The sequence below is a fragment of the Tetrahymena thermophila genome (assembly GCF_000189635.1).
Source record: "Tetrahymena thermophila SB210 genomic scaffold scf_8254049, whole genome shotgun sequence".
NCBI classification, from domain to species: domain Eukaryota; phylum Ciliophora; class Oligohymenophorea; order Hymenostomatida; family Tetrahymenidae; genus Tetrahymena; species Tetrahymena thermophila.
Window position 1 is genome coordinate 65,498 of NW_002476031.1, and position 19,284 is coordinate 84,781.

General features: G+C 23.9%; 4 protein-coding genes across 4 annotated transcripts; 1 reads left to right on the forward strand and 3 right to left on the reverse strand. All coding sequences in view use genetic code 6, as the record gives it.

Moving 5' to 3' along the window:
* Positions 1-117: 117 nt before the first annotated feature.
* TTHERM_01144980 (zinc finger lsd1 subclass family protein) lies at positions 118-6,136 on the reverse strand (the record flags this gene model as incomplete). Its single annotated transcript, XM_001026135.2, has 19 exons — positions 118-152; positions 291-502; positions 579-800; positions 859-1,080; positions 1,130-1,351; positions 1,469-1,690; positions 1,741-1,962; positions 2,077-2,298; positions 2,348-2,569; positions 2,682-2,903; positions 2,953-3,174; positions 3,295-3,516; positions 3,566-3,787; positions 3,904-4,122; positions 4,206-4,517; positions 4,586-4,807; positions 5,265-5,492; positions 5,647-6,039; positions 6,129-6,136. 19 exons carry the CDS (start codon positions 6,134-6,136, stop codon positions 118-120), a joined length of 4,071 nt encoding a protein of 1,356 aa, XP_001026135.2.
* Positions 6,137-9,548: 3,412 nt separating this feature from the next.
* On the reverse strand, positions 9,549-11,578 carry TTHERM_01144990 (tubulin-tyrosine ligase family protein). The gene has a single exon (XM_001026136.2). It carries the CDS (start codon positions 11,514-11,516, stop codon positions 9,681-9,683), a length of 1,836 nt encoding a protein of 611 aa, XP_001026136.1. The 5' UTR covers positions 11,517-11,578; the 3' UTR covers positions 9,549-9,680.
* Positions 11,579-12,276: 698 nt separating this feature from the next.
* On the forward strand, positions 12,277-13,189 carry TTHERM_01145000 (thioredoxin protein; the record flags this gene model as incomplete). The annotated part of the gene is made up of 2 exons (XM_001026137.2): positions 12,277-12,551; positions 12,754-13,189. 2 exons carry the CDS (start codon positions 12,277-12,279, stop codon positions 13,187-13,189), a joined length of 711 nt encoding a protein of 236 aa, XP_001026137.2.
* Positions 13,190-14,143: 954 nt separating this feature from the next.
* Positions 14,144-17,254, reverse strand: TTHERM_01145010 (methionine-tRNA ligase; the record flags this gene model as incomplete). Its single annotated transcript, XM_001026138.1, has 8 exons — positions 14,144-14,202; positions 14,262-14,709; positions 14,769-15,369; positions 15,434-16,152; positions 16,278-16,646; positions 16,769-16,846; positions 16,916-17,052; positions 17,152-17,254. The coding sequence occupies 8 exons, from the start codon at positions 17,252-17,254 to the stop codon at positions 14,144-14,146; spliced, it is 2,514 nt and encodes an 837-aa protein (XP_001026138.1).
* Between the last annotated feature and the right edge of the window lie 2,030 nt (positions 17,255-19,284).

Sequence of the window (19,284 nt, forward strand, 5' to 3'; positions counted from 1 at the left end):
TTTCATTTGTAAAAATTGTTGATTTGAATAATTAATATTGTGGTAAACAAATATAATCTTTAAGAGTAAATCCATTAAAGCAAGATAAACATCGTTAACTATCATCAACAGAACATGTCAAGCAATTAGAATCGCATGGGATACAGATTCCACTATATCAAAAATTTTATTAAAAAATAATTAAATAAAAATATATATATATAAATTGAATATTATAAAACCAAAATGTGAAAAGGTATAAACAGAAAGACTCAAATTTGCTTTAGAAAAAATTTACTCAATTAAGTTACTATTGATTGGGCAGATGCACTTTGTATTAGTAGGATCTAATATATAAGAAGAAGGACATCGAGAAGAACAAGTCTAATTACTAGTTAAATAGTATCCTGATATACAAGTAGTGCAAATTGTTTATGAAGAGCACTTATCACAATATTTAGGACAGTTCAAACATTTATCATTAACATCTATAAACCCTGATTATATACAAGGACATTGTGTACTAATTTTTTTAATATTTTAAATTAATTAAATTTGTGCGATTAATTTTTAATTCCATAATTAAAATAAAAATTTACTTCTTTAAAGTGCTATTAGGACGACAAAGGCATTTAGTATTAGTTGAATCTTTGACAAATGTGTTAGGACACTAAAAAATACAAGTATTATCTATGTGTAAGTAAAATCCAGAGGAACACACTTAGCAAACCTTTTAAGATGAGCATTAATCACAGTTTTAAGGACATTTTTAGCAAACACCTGAAACATCTTAGTAACTTACATTGCAAGGACAGCTATTACTGATTTAATAATTTATTAATTTGCATTTGAAATCTAAATAATAATATAATTTTTTACTTTTAAAGAGAGCTATTTGTACGGCAAACACATTTTTATTGAGTAAAGTCTATGACAAAAGTAGGTAAACATTAAGTAATGCAAGTTGCATCAAAATTTAGCAAATAGCCTGGCTAACAAGTAAGACAAACTGCTTAAGAAGAGCATATATAGCAATTTGAAGAGCATGACTCACATTATCCATTTATTTCCACAAAACCAACATTACAAATGCACTTATTACTTAAGATGAAGAAATAAATTTTTGTAAAATTATAAAATTTTGGATTACTTTTACAAAGTACTATTAGCACGACATGTGCATTTTTGATTAGAGGAATCTACTAAGAATGTTTATGGGCATAGAGAAACGCAAGTAGAATCATTAAATAAGAAATAATTTGAGGAACAAATAGTACAAACTGATTATGAGGTACATTAATCACAATTTTATGAGCAGGATTAGCACACCCCATTAAAATCAAAAAATCCCGTGCTACATTAGCATTTATCACTTAATATAAATAATAGAAATAATAAATTTTGTATTTTATAAATGTAATAAAAATGTTCCCATCTTTAATCTGAGTTTACGTTATCATAAAGAACTAATTTAAATAGAATGTATTACTTTGTTAAAGTGCTATTTTATCGGCATACACATTATTTATTCACTGAATCTCCTATGAAAGTATCTGGGCATTAAGATACACAATTTTTATCAATATTTAAGTAATATGGTGATTAGCAAATAAGACAATTTGATTGAGAAGGGCATATTTCGCAATTTGGAGGACATTACAAGCATTCTCCATTTAATTCCACAAAACTACTGTTACAAATGCACTTGTTGCTTAAATAGGAAGAAATAAATTCTAGTAAAATTAAAAAATATAATATTACTTCTATAAAAAACTATTAGGTCGACAAACACATTTTCTATTAGAGGAATCTTCTAAAAATGTTTGTGTGCATGAAGAAACACAGGTTGAATCAATAAATAAGAAATGATTTGAGGAACAAAGAGTACAAACTGCTTATGAGGTACATTAATCACAATTTGATGTGCATGGTTAGCATACCCCTTTAAAATCAAAAAACCCTGTATTGCATGTACATTTATCACTAAATATATATAATAGGAATGTTAAAGTATTTTATAAATAGTAATAAAAATTTTCCAATCTTTAATATGAGTTTACTTTATCATAAACAAATAATTTAAATTGGATGTTTTACATTGTTAAAGTGCTGTTTTATCGGCATATGCATTATCTATTAACTGAATCTCCTATGAAAGTATCTGGGCATTAAGATACACACATTTTATCAACATTTAAGTAATATGATGATGAACAAGTAAGACAATTTGTTAGAGAAGGGCATATTTCACAATTTTGAGGACATTACAAGCATTCTCCATTTAATTCCACAAAACCACTGTTACAAATACACTTGTTGCTTAAATAGAAGATTTAAGTTATAATAAAATTAAAAAATATTAAATTACTCTTGCAAAAAGCTATTAGGTCTACAAACACATTTTTTTTAAGAGAAATTTTCTAAAAATGTTTGTGGGCATAAAGAAACACAGGTCGAATCAATAAATAAGAAATAATTTAATGAACAAAGAATACAAACTGATTATGAGGTGCATAAATCACAATTTGATGTGCAGGGTTAGCATACCCCATTAAAATCAAAAAATCCTTTATTGCACGTGCATTTATCACTAAATAAATATAAAAGGAATATTAAGTTTTTGTATTTTAGAAATGAAAATAAACATTTTAATATGAGTTTACTAAAGCTTAAAAAAAACCTCAATTTAATAGAATTTTTACTTTGCTAAAGTGCTGTTTTATCGGCATACGCATTATCTATTAACGGAATCTCCTATGAAAGTATCTCGGCATTAAGAAACACAATTTTTATCAATATTTAAGTAATATGGTGATGAACAAATAAGACAACTTGTTTGAGAAGGGCATATTTCGCAATTTGTAGGACATTACAAGCACTCTCCATTCTATTCTACAAAACCACTGTTACAAATGCACTTGTTGCTTAAATAGAAGAAATAAATACTAGCAAAATTAAAAAATATTAGATTACTTCTACAAAAAACTATTAGGTTGACAAACACATTTTCTATTAGAGGAATCTTCTAAAAATGTTTGCGGGCATGAAGAAACACAGGTTGAATCAATAAATAAGAAATGATTTGAGGAACAAAGAGTACAAACATCTTATGAGGTACATTAATCACAATTTGATGTGCATGGTTAGCATAACCCTTTAAAATCAAAAAACCCTGTATTGCATGTACATTTATCACTAAATATATATAATAGGAATATTTAGTTTTGTATTTTATAAATGATAATAAACATTTTAATATGAGTTTAATAAAGCTTAAAAAAAACCTCAATTTTAAATTTTAATAGAATTTTTTACTTTGTTAAAGTGCTATTTTATCGACATAGGCATTATCTATTAACAGAATCTCCTATAAAAGTATCTGGGCATTAAGATACACAACTTTTATCAACATTTAAGTAATATGATGATGAACAAGTAAGACAATTTGTTAGAGAAGCGCATATTTCACAATTTTGAGGACATTACAAGCATTCTCCATTTAATTCCAAAAAACCACTGTTACAAATGCACTTATTGCTTAAATAGAAGATTTAATTAATTGTAAAATTAAAAAATAAGAAGTTACTCCTATAAAAAACTATTAGGTCTACAAATACATTTTGTATTAGAAGAATCTACTAAAAATGTTTTTGGACATGAGGAAACACAGGTTGAATCAATAAATAAGTAATAATTTGATGAACAAAGTGTACAAGCTGATTATGAGGTACATTAATCACAATTTTATGAGCAAGAATCGCAATTACCATTAATATCAAAAAATCCTGTTTTGCATGAGCATTAATCACTAAGTAATAATAATTAAATATTTTATTTAAAAACGTATTAATGATTATAAATTTATATTCATGAATGTAAGTATTCATTCTTAAGGAGTATTTATAATTAAAAAAATAAAATTACTATTCTAAAATGCTGTTAGGACGACATATACATTTCTATTGTTAAGAATATGTAAAGGTAGGTGGACAAGTACTATTACATGTTTAGTCAATTTATAAATAATATCCTAGTGTACAAGCAGTGCAATCACTCTTTGAGAAGCATTCATCACAGTTAGAAATACAAGGTTAACATATCCCATCTTGGTCAAAGTGTTAAATGTTACATAGACAAACATTACTTTTTAGATAAAAATAAAATTTATTAAGAAACTGATTCTAAAAAGTAAAGAAAAAAAACTAAATTGAAAATATATTGATTACTTTTATAAAGTACTGTTTTCACGGCATACACATTTTTAATTTTAAGTATCATCTTTGAAAGTTGATGGGCAATCTTAGACACAAGTTCCATCTACATGTAAATAATAATTTGTTTTGCATGATGTACAGATTGTCTATGATATGCATTCATTACAATTTTATTAGCAAGCTTAACAAGCACCCATAGATTAGTAAAATCCTAAATTGCACTAAGTACAAACATTTTATGATGAGCAAGATGTGCAATTTGATTCACATTACTTACAGATATTATTTTCATCAAAATAACCTGGATTGCAAGCACATTTATTACTTTTTGATAAAAAAATTAATTTTTGAGCAAAATATATTTTATTAAAAATTTATTTTTAATATATTACTCAGATAAGGTGCTATTAGGACGGCAAATACATAATTTATTTAAATTATCTACTGCAAATGTAGATGGGCATTTAGACACACAAGATCCATCTAAATGTAAGTAATATTTCTTTTCACATTTAGAACAAGATGTTTATGAAGCACATACACTACAATTATTTGTGCACAATTTGCAATCGAATTCTACTTCAAAAAAACCAGGATTACAACGACATGTATTTCTAGATATAATTAATAGTTTTTTTTAAATTAATTGAATGATATAATTGTAAATTCTCATGTATTACCACCTAGTACTTATTATTAATACTAATAAAAAATTATTTCTTTAAAGGGATAGGTATGTAAATAGGTGTTAATATATGAAGAATTAATGGAATTAATTAAAAATTATAATAAATATTTTAATAATAAAAAATGTTAAAGTTAATTCATTATAAATATTTACTGACTTCATTTATATTTTATTTTTATATCAAACAAACTCCAAAATCTAAACAAGAAAATAATTTTTATTTCTGTTAAAAATAAATAACTTTTATTAGTTAGTTTTATTATATTTTTAATTCATAATTTAAAATACTTCTTTTTTGAAATCTTTAAATTTTTAAATGTATGTAATTAAATTATATCAATTAATTAGTTCTGAATTTAAAAGTTTAATAAATTTATTATTACTCAAAAATAGTACTATTTGGAGGACAATCGCATGATTTTTTAATTTTATTTGCTACAAATGTTGGTGGGCATTCAGACAAACAACTTTTGTTTAACAAATAATATCCTTAAGAACATTTGGAACATTCTATTAATGATGCGCATATACTACAATTAGGTAATATACATTCTTAGCAAACTCCTCCTTGATCAACATATCCATCTTTACAAGGGCAATTTTTATCAATTCTAAATATTATAAAATATATTTCATGTTAAATTTAAGAATTGTCAATCGAAAAATAAATAAAATTATTGATAAATTTATTTGATCCAATTTAATTTTTCAACGAAATCTATTATATTTAGTTATTATTGAAATTAAAAAATTTTTTTTATTTACTTTGAATATTCACTATTTTGACGACAATCGCATGAATAATTTTTATCATTTTTCACAAATGTAGCAGGACATTTAAAATCGCAAGATCCATCTTTATGTAAATATGTGCCCTAGCAAATAGTACATGTTACACCTGGAGGTAGCTATAAACAATTATTTGGGCATGGATAAGACTGTCCATTGTGATCTACAAACTTTCCTGAATTACAAACAACAGGTTTTCTCCCCGATTAATCACATGCATATGCTTTATTAAGACAAGCACAACTTCTGTCTGCAAAACAATTATTTATGCAAGTAAAAAGATTGCTTAAATAGAAATTATTTTTGCATTTGGTACATTTAGTTGGAGAAGAGCAAGAATCACAATATTAGGGACATTTAGAAATCAACCTAACTTTACTATGAAAATAATTTCTTTAATAATCATTTAGCTAAAGGGTTTAAGATTAAGCAAAAATTTTGTTTGACAATAAGTTGACTTATTCATCTCGAAAATTAAATAAACAATTTCCATATTTATCCAGATAATATCCAACTCTACAGAAGATACAAATAGTTTAATTCAAGCATTATAAACAGTTTGAAGGACATTTTTCACAAATTCCATCTATATCAACATACTACTCATCACAGATACACTTTTCACTATTTATTTTATTTTTAAAAAAAATTTAATATATTTATTTTTATATTAAAAACTTTCTGTTACTTTGACTTTAGCAAAGTGCTGTTTGGTTAGCAGACGCATTTATTTTAAGATATATCTAAAACATATGTAATTGGACAAACCAGACCAAGCAATCTATTTGAAATCAAATAAAGTGGATGTTTTATTATCAGACAAATATTGAAAGTTAATTGTATCGAATTATTTATCTCACATAGCCTTTAATCCTAACATAAATTAATTCAAATTAATTTATTTTAAATATAAATTAATTCAGATTTGTAATAATTTGAATCAACTATAAGAAAATATTTTTTTATTTATTAATTATGAACTTATATTTACATAAAATAATTATTGCCCATTTTATTTGAAATAAAACTAAAAAAATCAAATTAAAATTACAAATTCTTAAGTTAAATATTTAAGCTTTTGTGAATTGAATTGATAAGGAATTGAAATCTGTTCTGACATTTATGTAAAAATAACCTAATTTCTTGAGTAATCATATGATAATTAATATTAAATTAGATCAATTTAAATAATATCCTTTTTTAATTAGAAATTATAAAAAATAAATATAAATATTTTCATTTATTTTAATTAAAAATTAATAAAATTTACATCTATTTATACAATAGTATTTTTATTTCCTTTAGAAATAGAAATATTTGTTATTTATACTTCAGAAAGATCTTTTACATTTAAAAATTTAAAAGTTGTTTCTTTATAGTCAAATATGAACATCAAATTTATCTGTTTTTATAAGTAAAAATTATCAAAATTAAAAAATTTTATTTAAAAATTAAGTTTTATAATTAAAAATTACTTATGGAAATTCTATTATATCAGAAATAAACAACATATCAATTTTTTGTTGATTTATCTTAACTTAAATAGTCTCTTGATTTTTAGCTAGCTTAAACAAAATATTATCTGCAATATATAAATTCCACTGACACTAATTATAATAGAAATATATTTTTACTTTAATTAAAATTAAATTTTTATTAAAAAAATTATGTAAGAAATAAATAATAAAATGAACCTATTTTATTTCAAGTGTAAACCAAATTGAAAAAATTTTTAATTAAGAATTAATTATCGCTTTTAAGGAAAACTATAACTAAAAAAGGTAGATTTTTTATTTATCAAAAGATCTTTAAAAGTATTTTGATCGTTAAAGTTATTAATTTACAAAAATGAAAGAAATAACTTTTAACTTTTAAAATAATAAATTTATCAATAAAAATTTAATCTTAAGCGCATTTTATACTTCTTAAGGAAGGATAATTATTTGTTAACTTAAAATACTTGAGAAAAATTTAAAATAAAACAAAAGCTTACACTAATTAAATAGACTTAAGTTTGAAATAATGGTAATACTAAAGAGTGTAATTAAGAATAGTCATAATCATTATGAAATAATTTATCATCCAATTAAATAAAATTGGAACCGTAGCTAATTTTTTGTCCATAAAAGATATTTGGAGCATTGAATAGTTCTTAAAAGCTCTAACTCTTTAACACAAATATATTTTCTAGATCTATACAAGCATAAAAGTAAGCATTTGACTGTTTAAAAATAAAATTTAATAAATGTCTTCTTTATTAAAAATTAGTAAAATTAAAAGAGAGAGATAAAGTTTGCAAATATATTTTAAATAGATAGATATTTTTTAAAAATTTACAATCTTCTTGACGATACTTTTTTAGCAAATAGATACTTCCTAATAAATATTAGAGATAAAAGTATTTATAATTAAATATTAATTGGTGTCGTATTTGATTTATTCTAAATCAATCATTTAATATTGATTATGCTTATTAATTAAGTAAAGAAATGCCTAATATATTTATTTATAAAAAGATATTGGAAGAGTTATGTAAGCATAAACTAATCATTTTTTTTAATAATTTAAATTTACATCTTCAACGAAGTGATCTAGATACTATTCTAAGTTAATATTTCCATTTATTTGAAACTTATTTGTAATAAAGCCTTAAGAGTTAAGTTTACAGTAATTAAATAAGTTATTATTCACTTCTTCGTAGATAATTGAGTTAGTTTCCTATATTAATTTATGGAAGAGATAAATAATATTCAAAATAATTATTTTAACTATTTATATTTTACTTTTATATATAATATTTTATTCTTTATTTATGTTGGAAGAACATTAATGCTTGAAATAGCACTAATTAATGTTGTAGTCAATGCTAGAATCTTTATGATAATATTCATTATATTTATCTTAAACAAGGGAGTTCTTGAAAACAATTTTTCAGAAAACAAAAGTCTTATTTTTCTTTTTTTATTGAAATTTAGCACTATTTGATGAATAAAATGAAAAATTTAATTACTTATATTTTAATAGATACTAGAATTGTGAAGTAAGTATTAAAATACTGCATAGAATAAAAATAATCAAATAGTTTTAGATATTTTATAAATACGTATATCTTAAATTATTTTACTATAACTAATTATTGATAAACTCTTTCAATATTTATATTTGATTAGACTGTGTAAAGGTCAAATACTATTAATTTAAATATTTATTTCTAGTTAAAAATCCAGTTTTATTTATTTTTTTATATTTTATTTACTATTTTAATAAATTTTTGTATAATTTTTAATAAACCTTATTTGAAAAATTAATAAAAGCAGAATAATTTTTATTTGATTATGCAACTGAAATTAGAAAATTTTAAATATACTAAATGAACAAATTGAGTATTTTTAGAAAATAATTACTTTTTTCAATAATACCAACTTTTTCTAGCAATTAATTAATAAAAGTATGTTTTAAAATTTTTATAAAAGTTAAATAAATTTAAAACAAATTTTATTGAAGAAATCTTTTTCAAGTTGATCTTAATAAATCAGAAATTAAGTAATTTATTGAGGGCTAATTAAAGCGTAATTTAAATTAGTGAATTGTAATGAATAATATAAATGCTATTAAATTAAATCTTTTGATCTTAAAATTTATTTTTTTATTTTTATTTTACTAACTCAATATTAAAATTTTAAAACAAAGACTAAAATAAATAAAAATTTATAGTAAAATATTTACTTAAATTAGGAATAATTCTTGTGTTTACTTTATTTAATATAGTCATTTTTAAAATTGATTGATAAATAAGAATTTAATCACTCATTTCCACAATAACAAAAAACTATTTTTCAAATTTAAGATAAATTTTTAATTTTGAGTTAAACTCATTTAAGCTAAACAAAAGAGAAAATAAATAACTAAAAATAATTATTTTTGTTGAAAAGAATAGATAAATTAATACAAATAATATCAAATCCAGCAAGTTTTATTATTTTAATTTATTTTATGAATTTCAACAATTTTCATAATTCAAATACATCTGTAATATATAAAAAATCTATTGCATCATTAACTAAAGGAATATATTAAGGATTTTTGTCCTCAAATGGATGATTCGCAATAAAATTTTTTCTATCTTAAATTGTTTTATTTAAATCTTTAGGATGAATTGTATTTGCATTTAATTAATAAGCATACTCAACCACATCTTCAAGAAGCTGATTCAAATCACTAGGGTTCGCTTATGTATACTCTCCACTTAGGGGATTTCCTTCAACTTCTATTAAAAAAGGCTTCATTTTATTATTTAATAAGAAGTCAAATCTTAAAATGGAAAATTTAGATATATTCCCTAATAAATTAGTATCTGAATCTTGTTATGAAGCTTAATGCATGTATGCTTAAAATGTGTATGTTATAATTGCTAAGCATTTTTGTATTATGCTCTCAAACTGTAACTGTGTAAATTGATTATTTTTTTTTATTATCTCGAAGAATTCATCAAAGGTGTAAAAATAATTTTCAACTTCCATAGACTTCATTTCGCCACTTTTTAATACTTCATAATACCTACTATTAAATATACTATTGCTACTTTATGATAATTAACTCGCTAAATCAAATTAATATCCATTAACTCGAACGTAACCCTTTTTAGCATAAACCAGTTATGGGTTTGTAGATAGCACAGAGACATAAAAAGAAATATCTATATTCCTTTTTTCATCAATCATTAGCTAATTTTCTAAAAATTCTTCTAAGATATACTCCTTATAGACTAATTTTTAATTTTTTTAAATCATAGACATAAATTATTTTCTAAATTCTTCGAAATTTCGTACAAATTTCAAGCCAGAACCATAATTGCTTTTAGCTGGTTTAAGGACATATTTTACATTTTACTTTAAATTTCCATCAATAATTTTTTAGGAATCATCAGACTTCTAAATGTGGCTATTTTTGGTGTCTATATAATAGCTTTTTAATAAAAAGTTATTTGAACTAAAAGCCATAATACACTTTTTATCAGAAACCTCAAGTTTATTTTCTTCATCTTAATCAATACATGACTAAGAAAGCAACTAATCAAAGTCATCAAGTATTTTCTTTAAGCAGTCTTTTCTTGTAAGAAGCTAAGAAAATGCTATTGGGTGACTAATTTGATAGAGTTAGTTAAAATGCATTTTTTATTATTACTCTTGGGAGTATTTCACAAAATTGCAATGCTCTTCTGTTTCAATAATATGATCTTCTATATCCCACTTAAGATAAATATTATAGCTTTCACCTTTAGAATTATTAGTAAAAACATCCTAATCAAATTTATAAACAAGTTCAAGTTATTTATTGATAAAAAACTCCTCTATTAACTAAGAAACTCCAATAGCTGACTCTCCAATCAATATCTTAGGTTTATAAGAGCCAAAATAATTATGCATGCTTTTAAAACCATTATTAATAAAGAATCCATCTTTAACATTTTTCGAATATAAACATTCAAAATATTATGTAATTTCATTACCAAATGAGCTAGTAAAAAATTTATTTATACAGAATTCAACACAATTAGCATGTTTATTTAGCATTTAATCTTAGTTTTTTACTAATTTTTTTTTACTTTCATAGCAATAAACATACCTACAATAAGATACTTGAGCTTTACAACTTTCAAAATCATCACATGTAGATGATATTTAGCAACTATTAAATTTTTCAAAATCTATACTTTAGCTTTAATGCTCCTCACTGGTCTCTATTTTAACAATACTAGTAGACTAGCAATTTACAAGTCTTTAGAAAAGCACTAAAATTAGCAATACAATTATTCTCAATATTTGTGGATAATTAATTGATTCCATTTCAAAAAATAATTAAATATATCTATCGCTTGTGATTAATATCTACAAAAATTTAATATAAATATCTTATATGCAATCTTTAATTTAATAAAATAGCAGGTTTTACGTTTTAGATAATTAATAAATACAACATTAAAGTTCTCATAAAATGAAAAAAAATACAACAAATGATAAAATAGCAAATAAAATAATTTCTATTGATAATTTGATCTTATTAGGACTTTATTAACTTGTTTCATTCAATTTCCTTCAAAGTAATTCAAATTTTTTTGGATATCATTTTTAAGTAAATATCCTTAAGCTGAGTTGATTATGTTAAAGATTTAAATAAAAATTGATTTGTCTAATTTATTTCAATGAAAAATAGCATATATTAAAAAAAGATATTATATTTGGCTAAATATCAAAAAATAGTAATTTGATGAAAATGAATAAAATATTTATTTACTGAAACAAAGAGCAGACCTAATTGATAATTATCATAAATGTTAAAAAAGTTAATATTTGTTATAACATTGAATTAGTTAGATGATTATATTTAAAGAGATAAATTGATGAGGAATCTTTAATAAAAGAAATTAGAGTGTGTAGAAAGATTCGAGATTTATTCTTTGAATGGTAATTATCTGTATGCTTGTTCAATATTAGATAAATTATTGAATATTCTTGCAAAGAAAACTAATAAACCATCTCAGAGTGAAAAATATTAATAATTCAAAAAATTAATAATTAAATTACAAAGATATTCAAACAAAAATAAATGAGATCTGCATTTATTATCTTAGCACTTTTGGCTGCTTCTGCCTTCTGCACCCAAAACGTTCCCATTCCCAACACCTATGATGGTTTTGTTATTGGTGATCCTAATGCTCCAGTTACCGTAGAAGCTTTCTACGATTTACTTTGCCCTGCCTCCGAAGCTGCCAATGAATAAATTAATTTACTCTTCACTAATGCTACTTTTGCTTAATACTTACCCAAGATTAAATTCATTTACCACATTTTCCCTCTTCCTTATCATGACTATGCTTTCAGGTAAAATTCAATTATTTACAAATAAATTACTTTGATGAAAAAACAGATTTTTTTGAAATATCTTAAAAATGTTTTTTTATTTAATAAGTATTTTTAAAAGCTTTTGCGTAATCTTCATTTAATTTGCCAAAAAAAAAAAAAAATTGAATTATTAAAGAAATTTATTACAGATTAAAGAAGTTTATTTAATTAAAATTAAAAGTTTTGCCTAGTTATACAGACATGTCTTCGATAACCATGATGCTAAAACTACTTTCGATTTCATCAACTGGTCATTCGATATCTAAGAATAATACTGGAACGGTCCTGTTACTAACTATACTAGAAATGCTGTTTTCAACAAACTTGCTCACTAATTACACGACTTTGTCCCTAAAATTTCTATTAATGAAACTCTTGCAGCTCTTACCAACAGAACTTATGACCTCGAAGCTCGTTATTCATGGAAATATGGTGTCTCTAGAGAAGTTGCTGGTACTCCTTACTTCTTCTTGAACGGTGTTTAACTCGATGGTGCTGAAAGTTTCAGCAGTTCCACTTGGGCTGAAACCTTGTTACCTTACATATAAGCTGACTCCAACGGTAAACCCAAATCCGTCAACTAATTCAAGGATTTCTTCAACTCTACCTAATATTGAACAAATTTAAATGTATTAAATAAAAAATATTTTATTGAAAATAAATAGTAAAAAATTTATATATTAGTAAACTACTTCACGTATCATCAATTAAATAAATGCTAATAAAATTTTTAAATTAAAATCTTCGATTAATAAAATGTATTTTTTTTTAATTAGTAATATTTTTAATTAATTTATTCGATATAAATTAAATATAAATTTTATTTTTTAACAATTAGAGATAGTATTTATTTTATAATAAAATATTCAATCAGCTACCCAACTTTCAATTTGTTACGTTTATTTTAACAAAATAATAAATAATTAATTAATCAATCAATTAATCAGTAAGTTTATAAATAATTTTTTCTTCTATCTGTTATTTAAAATATGTCATTAAAAATAAATTTTGTGTGTTTATAAGCAAAATATTTTAATTTTATTCTAAAAATAAAGCAAAAATAAATTAACTTATTAAATTTATTTAATTTTGTTTAATTTATATTTTTACAGACATTTTTAATTTAATTTCACTCACCTTAATTTCCTTGGATTTTCATAAATAATTCTCAAAATATATATTTCACATTTTATGAAAATTTTCATTATTTATCCTAAAAATTATGGTGAGGTTTTTTTTTAATCTATGAGGTGTTAGGGTAATATTAAATATGCTTTATCAAAAACTTAAATACTCACACTAGCATATGATTTATTAATTAAATATTTTGCTAATTTTTTATTTGAATAATTTTATTTTAATCTTATTGAAAAATAGTTTTTATATAATAATAAATTGTAATAAGTGTAATGAAGAAGAAGTTATTTTTTAATAATAATTATATTAAGTAGAGTTATTATATAGAATTTGTTTTTAAAATAATTTTTATATTTTACTTTTTTATATAATTCTATATTATAAATTTTAAATAATAATTATTATTTATAGTAGTCAAATTTTTATATTTTTCATCACAATTTCTTTCCACCGCTGAATTATAACTTGAAGTTTTCAATTTCATCATCTTCCACTATTTTTTTAATTAATGTTTTTTAATAATTTCTTATTACTTTTACAAAATTTATTTACATTTTCTGAAAATAGGAATGGGTTCATTTAAGATTTATCCACCAGGAACAAGAGAAAGGAGACCAGAGATAGCATCAGGTTGAGAACTGATAAATTCAAGGATCTTTTCATCTTTAGCGGTTCTGGCTTCGTAACCCAACATGAAATTAATTTTAGCACTGAGAGTAGGCATGAAAGGTTCGAATAAGGCAGAGAGGAATCTAATGATGTTGACCAAAACGAACAATGAGACAATGTGTCTACCAGTTTCTTGGTTGGCCTTGTTCCAAGGTTCATTCTTTTGCATATAATTATTACCTTCAGAAGAAATTTACATAACAACCTTAAGAGCACTCTTGAGTTCTACCTTTTCCATATGAGAAAGATATTGTTGGAACAAATTCCAAATAGAAGCTAACCAGTTCTTATCTTCTTCGTTCAATAGACTGAAATCTAAAGTAGGTACTTTCTGTTCATAAAAAATGCAAGTTTAGAATGATAATTAATAAAATTTAAACACTAATTTACCTTTTCTAACTTAGAGTAGAGGAATTTCAAAATACGTTGAACAAGGTTACCAACGTTAGGAAGAAGTTCGTTGTTATTCTTAGCAGCAAAGTCACTCCATTAGAAATTAGTATCGTTTTATTCAGGTCTGTTAATCAAAAGGTAATATCTCCAAACTTCAACGGGAATGCCAGTCTTTTAGGCGTCATCACCAAATACACCAACGCATTTACTCTTAGAGAATTTACCAGATTCGTATTAAAGATATTCACAAGATGACATAGAGTTGAGTAGTGTCCAGTTTTCACGAGTTCCCAAGAGAGTACCAGGGAAGATGACACAGTGGAAAGGAATATTGTCCTTACCGATGAATTGATAAAGTTTAACATTTTCAGGGTTTTTCCACCATTTTTCCCAGTCTTCAACCAAATTAGCAGTAATGGAAGGATAACCAATAGGAGCATCGAACCATACGTACATAACCTTGTTTTCCCAACCAGCAAGAGGAATAGGAGTACCCCATTTTAAATCTCTAGTAATGCATCTATATTTTAAACCATTCTTAATCCAAGCCTTGGATGTTTTATATGCGTTATCACTCCAATCTCCTTCCTTTGATCTCCTAAAATTTATTTTATTAAAAATTACTTTAAAATATTGTTGAAATAATTTAGTGTTGTGTTTACTTTTCAATGAATTCGTCGATTTCTTTTTCAAGTTGAGGTAAATCGAGGAAGCAGTGCTTAGTTTCTTTAATAACAGAAGGATTCTTGCAAATTGTACATTTAGGATTGATGAGTTCGGCAGGATTAACGAGTTTACCACACTTATCACATTAATCACCGTGGCAATCATCGTGTTAGCAGAAGGGGCAAGTACCGTTAACGTATCTGTCTGCTAAGAATTTATCACAAGCAGCACAGAAACTTTGGTGCATGATGTCTTCCTTGATGTAACCATTCTTATGAAGAGTTAAGAAAATATCTTGAGAAATCTTGGTGTGCTTTTCAGTAGTGGTTCTTCCGAAAATATCAAAATCGATATCAAACCAATCATAGACATCCTTTTAAATCTTATAGTACTTAGTACAAATTTCAGCAGGAGTAGTCTTTTCTTGAAGAGCCTTCATTTCAGTGGCAGTACCGTATTCATCAGTACCACAAATGTAAATTGTATTATAACCTCTAGATCTGCAATATCTAGCAAAAACATCACCACTCAAGACACATCCAATCAATGTACCCAAGTGAGGAGCGTTATTGACGTAAGGAAGAGCAGAGGTGATCAAAATGTTTCTTTAACCATCTACTGGTAAAACGGGTTCACCCTTATTGCTTCTAACGAATCTAATATTGTTAATTTTTTCCTTATAAGCAGGATCGATAGTATCAACTTTAGCAGGAGCCTTTTATTTATATATTAAGTAAGTTGGTAAATTAATTATTAGTAATATATTAAACTTATATGTTGAATTAAGGTATTTTAATATTTTGCTAATTTTAATTCTATATTTTAAGAAAGATTGTTTACCTTTTTAGGAGCTTCAGTAGCAGCAGGTTTTTCAGCCTTTTCTTTTTTGGCTTCCTTTTTCTCAGCCTTTTCAGCCTTCTTAGGGTTTTCAGCTTTTTCTGTTTTTTCAGCCTTTTTAGGATTTTCAGTTTTTTCAGCCTTTTCTGGTTTTTCAGGTTTGCCTTCTGGTTTTTTTCCAGCAGCTTTCTTTTCCTTAACAACAGGTTAAGCAACGAAAGTTTCAGCTTTGCTAACAGCATCTTCTAAGGTTGATTAAGCAGCAACAAACCAATCGTGGAGATGGGTAAAACGCTTAATGCTGAAAGGAAGATCCTTAACAAAGGCTCTGACACGAGTGTAAGCAATAACATCAATTTCACCAAGTTCTTCCTAAAAATATTAAAATAATTTTATATTAATCTAAGCTATTTGATAGAAATTTTCATTTTTAATTAATTTAGAAATGATATTTTCTCCTTGTGAAAAAAGTAAAAAATAGATAAATAATTTACTCCGCTTAAGAATTATCTGGTAGAAAGTATTTTATTCAAATTTTCTAAGGCATTTTCTTCTACTTATCTTTTACCACTCTAATAAGTTTAATATAAAATAGTTGAATAAAATATTTAATTATTTAGTGGAAAGTAAGTAATAAATACCTTCAATTAGTTGCAAACAAAGTAGAAATCACCAAATAAAGGACTATCAATCTTTAACTAGAGGAGATAAGAGAAAATAGCAGTCCATCCGCTAATTGCTTATTAATTTTAGACAGCAAGAGTGTCATTTGCTACAGCTTTATTAAATTATAGAAAAAAAATTATTTATTGTTTATTATATTAAATGTTTGATTCTTCAAATGAATGAAAAACGAATTATTATATTTTGTTCTTACATTCATCCCTTGAGAATGTAATCTTTTTTTCCTCATGGAAAAGGTTGGCTGAAGCAACAAGTGCTTAACCCTTGGTTGTGAATTTTCTAAGTTTAACTTCCATTTTTCAAAATATTTTGAATCTAGCTTTATTTCTTTTTTCCTTCTTTTTAGAAAAGTAGTATTTTCAAATTTAGATGAAATTTATTTATTAATTTTTTTTCTAAAGAATTTATTTTAAATTTTTTAATTAATCGCTTTTATAGTAAAAATCTTTTTCTCTGGTTTTTCTTTTTATTTTTATTTATAAATCTTTGGCGTATTTTATATGTATCTTTAAGATTTCCTGTTCTGATAATAATACAAAGCAGAATTTATCGTAAGCTCTGCATATAAATATTTTTTTTAACGAAGAACCTAATATGTCTATGATACATAAATAGAAATAATTATAAATCAATTTGTCTATATATGCAGCATAACTTTATATTTAAAAGAAAATATATTCATTTATCTATTTCTTGTTTCTTGGGAGTTATTAATCTAGTAATCAGAAGTTTATTTCTACATAGAACATAGTAATAAAATAAGTAATCTCTCACTAAGCAAAGAGCAAAAGAGTAATAAGTTCACCCATGACCTCATAAATGGATAATATTATTCTTGTCACACTTCAATATCATTTTAATTTATTCTTTTATTAAATATATGTTCTAGTATATTTCATCTAAATTCAATAGAAAATTTCCAGAACAATTTATAATAATACGTTTATAATGAATTAATTCATCAAAAGCCCAATGATGCCTTTTATAATCAACTTTTTAAAAATTTTAATAACTAGCTGATCTACTATTTACAATCTGACGAAATAAATATTTTTTTCAAACATAGTTTATTATTAAGTAAATATATTTTTTTACTTAATTTTAAGTTGAAGACTTTGTTAAACTTTTTAAAGAGCATAGAAGTGAATAAATGTTCTGTTTTTATTTTGCATAGGAATTAAAATATTACCTCTTTAAAATTAATTTAAATTGGCTTCTTTTATAAAAAATGTTAGAATTTTTAAGAGATATGTTAAGAAATAGTTTGAAAAATTTTTATTCTTAACTTTGAAGAAAATGAGTGGTGATAAAATATTAATAGAAACTTTTAATTAAACAAAAAAAGTAGTATAAATTGAGCAAGTTAGGTATTTTCAAAAATCATCAAGTATTACCATCAATTATAAAGAATATATTATGAGCAACATGAATAAATTAATTCCATAATTAAAGATTTTGCAGATATTTTAAAAAATAAAAATAAAAATTTCTTTGATTATTTATTATAAGAGACATTTTAAGAAGCATAATCAAACATTTTTATTTTAAACTTGAAGAAAATGAGTGGTGATAAAATTTTAATAAAAGCTTTTAATTTATTAAAATAATGATGTGTATTAAACTCATTACGATAAAAGGAATTTTCAAAAATCATCAATTTATGATCATAAAATACTATGAATATATTATGGAGAATATTCTAATTAATAAAAATAAATATTTCAAGTATTATTTTTACATAAATTTTTATTAGTTATTACTCTTGTTTACCATAAAAGAGAATTTACAATCGGGGCTTTTTTAGATCAGTAGGCAGAAAAAACCTCTACTACACTGTTATTCAGCTTTTTATGTAGGTAATTCGCTTTTTGTAATTGTTCAAATAACATTTTGATTTTTTTGATATTTAATTTAATTGGAGAAATTAATAATATTTAAGAAAAACCCATAAAAAATTAAAGATACTAAATTTATTTATTTATAATATTTGATGATTGAATAAATATTAGCACCTGAGAATAGACATTTGTATGTTGAATGGTTTAAGGCTATTATTTTGGGCTTATTAATGAATCGCTCTCAGGGAGCTAATTTTTTTAAAAGTAATCATTAGAAGAAAAATAAAATGTTGAGAATGAAAGCAATTCACAATTTTTATACAAAAATTAGTGAGTCATGAATTAGTTTAATTTAATTTGTATTTGATCCAAATCATATTTATTGTTTAGGTGATATTCAGATTTCCTTGCAAAAGTTTTACTTTAAGCAAATTATATGGAAATAATACTTTTTAAAAAGGAAAAAAGTAAGTTAAATAAATGGTTGG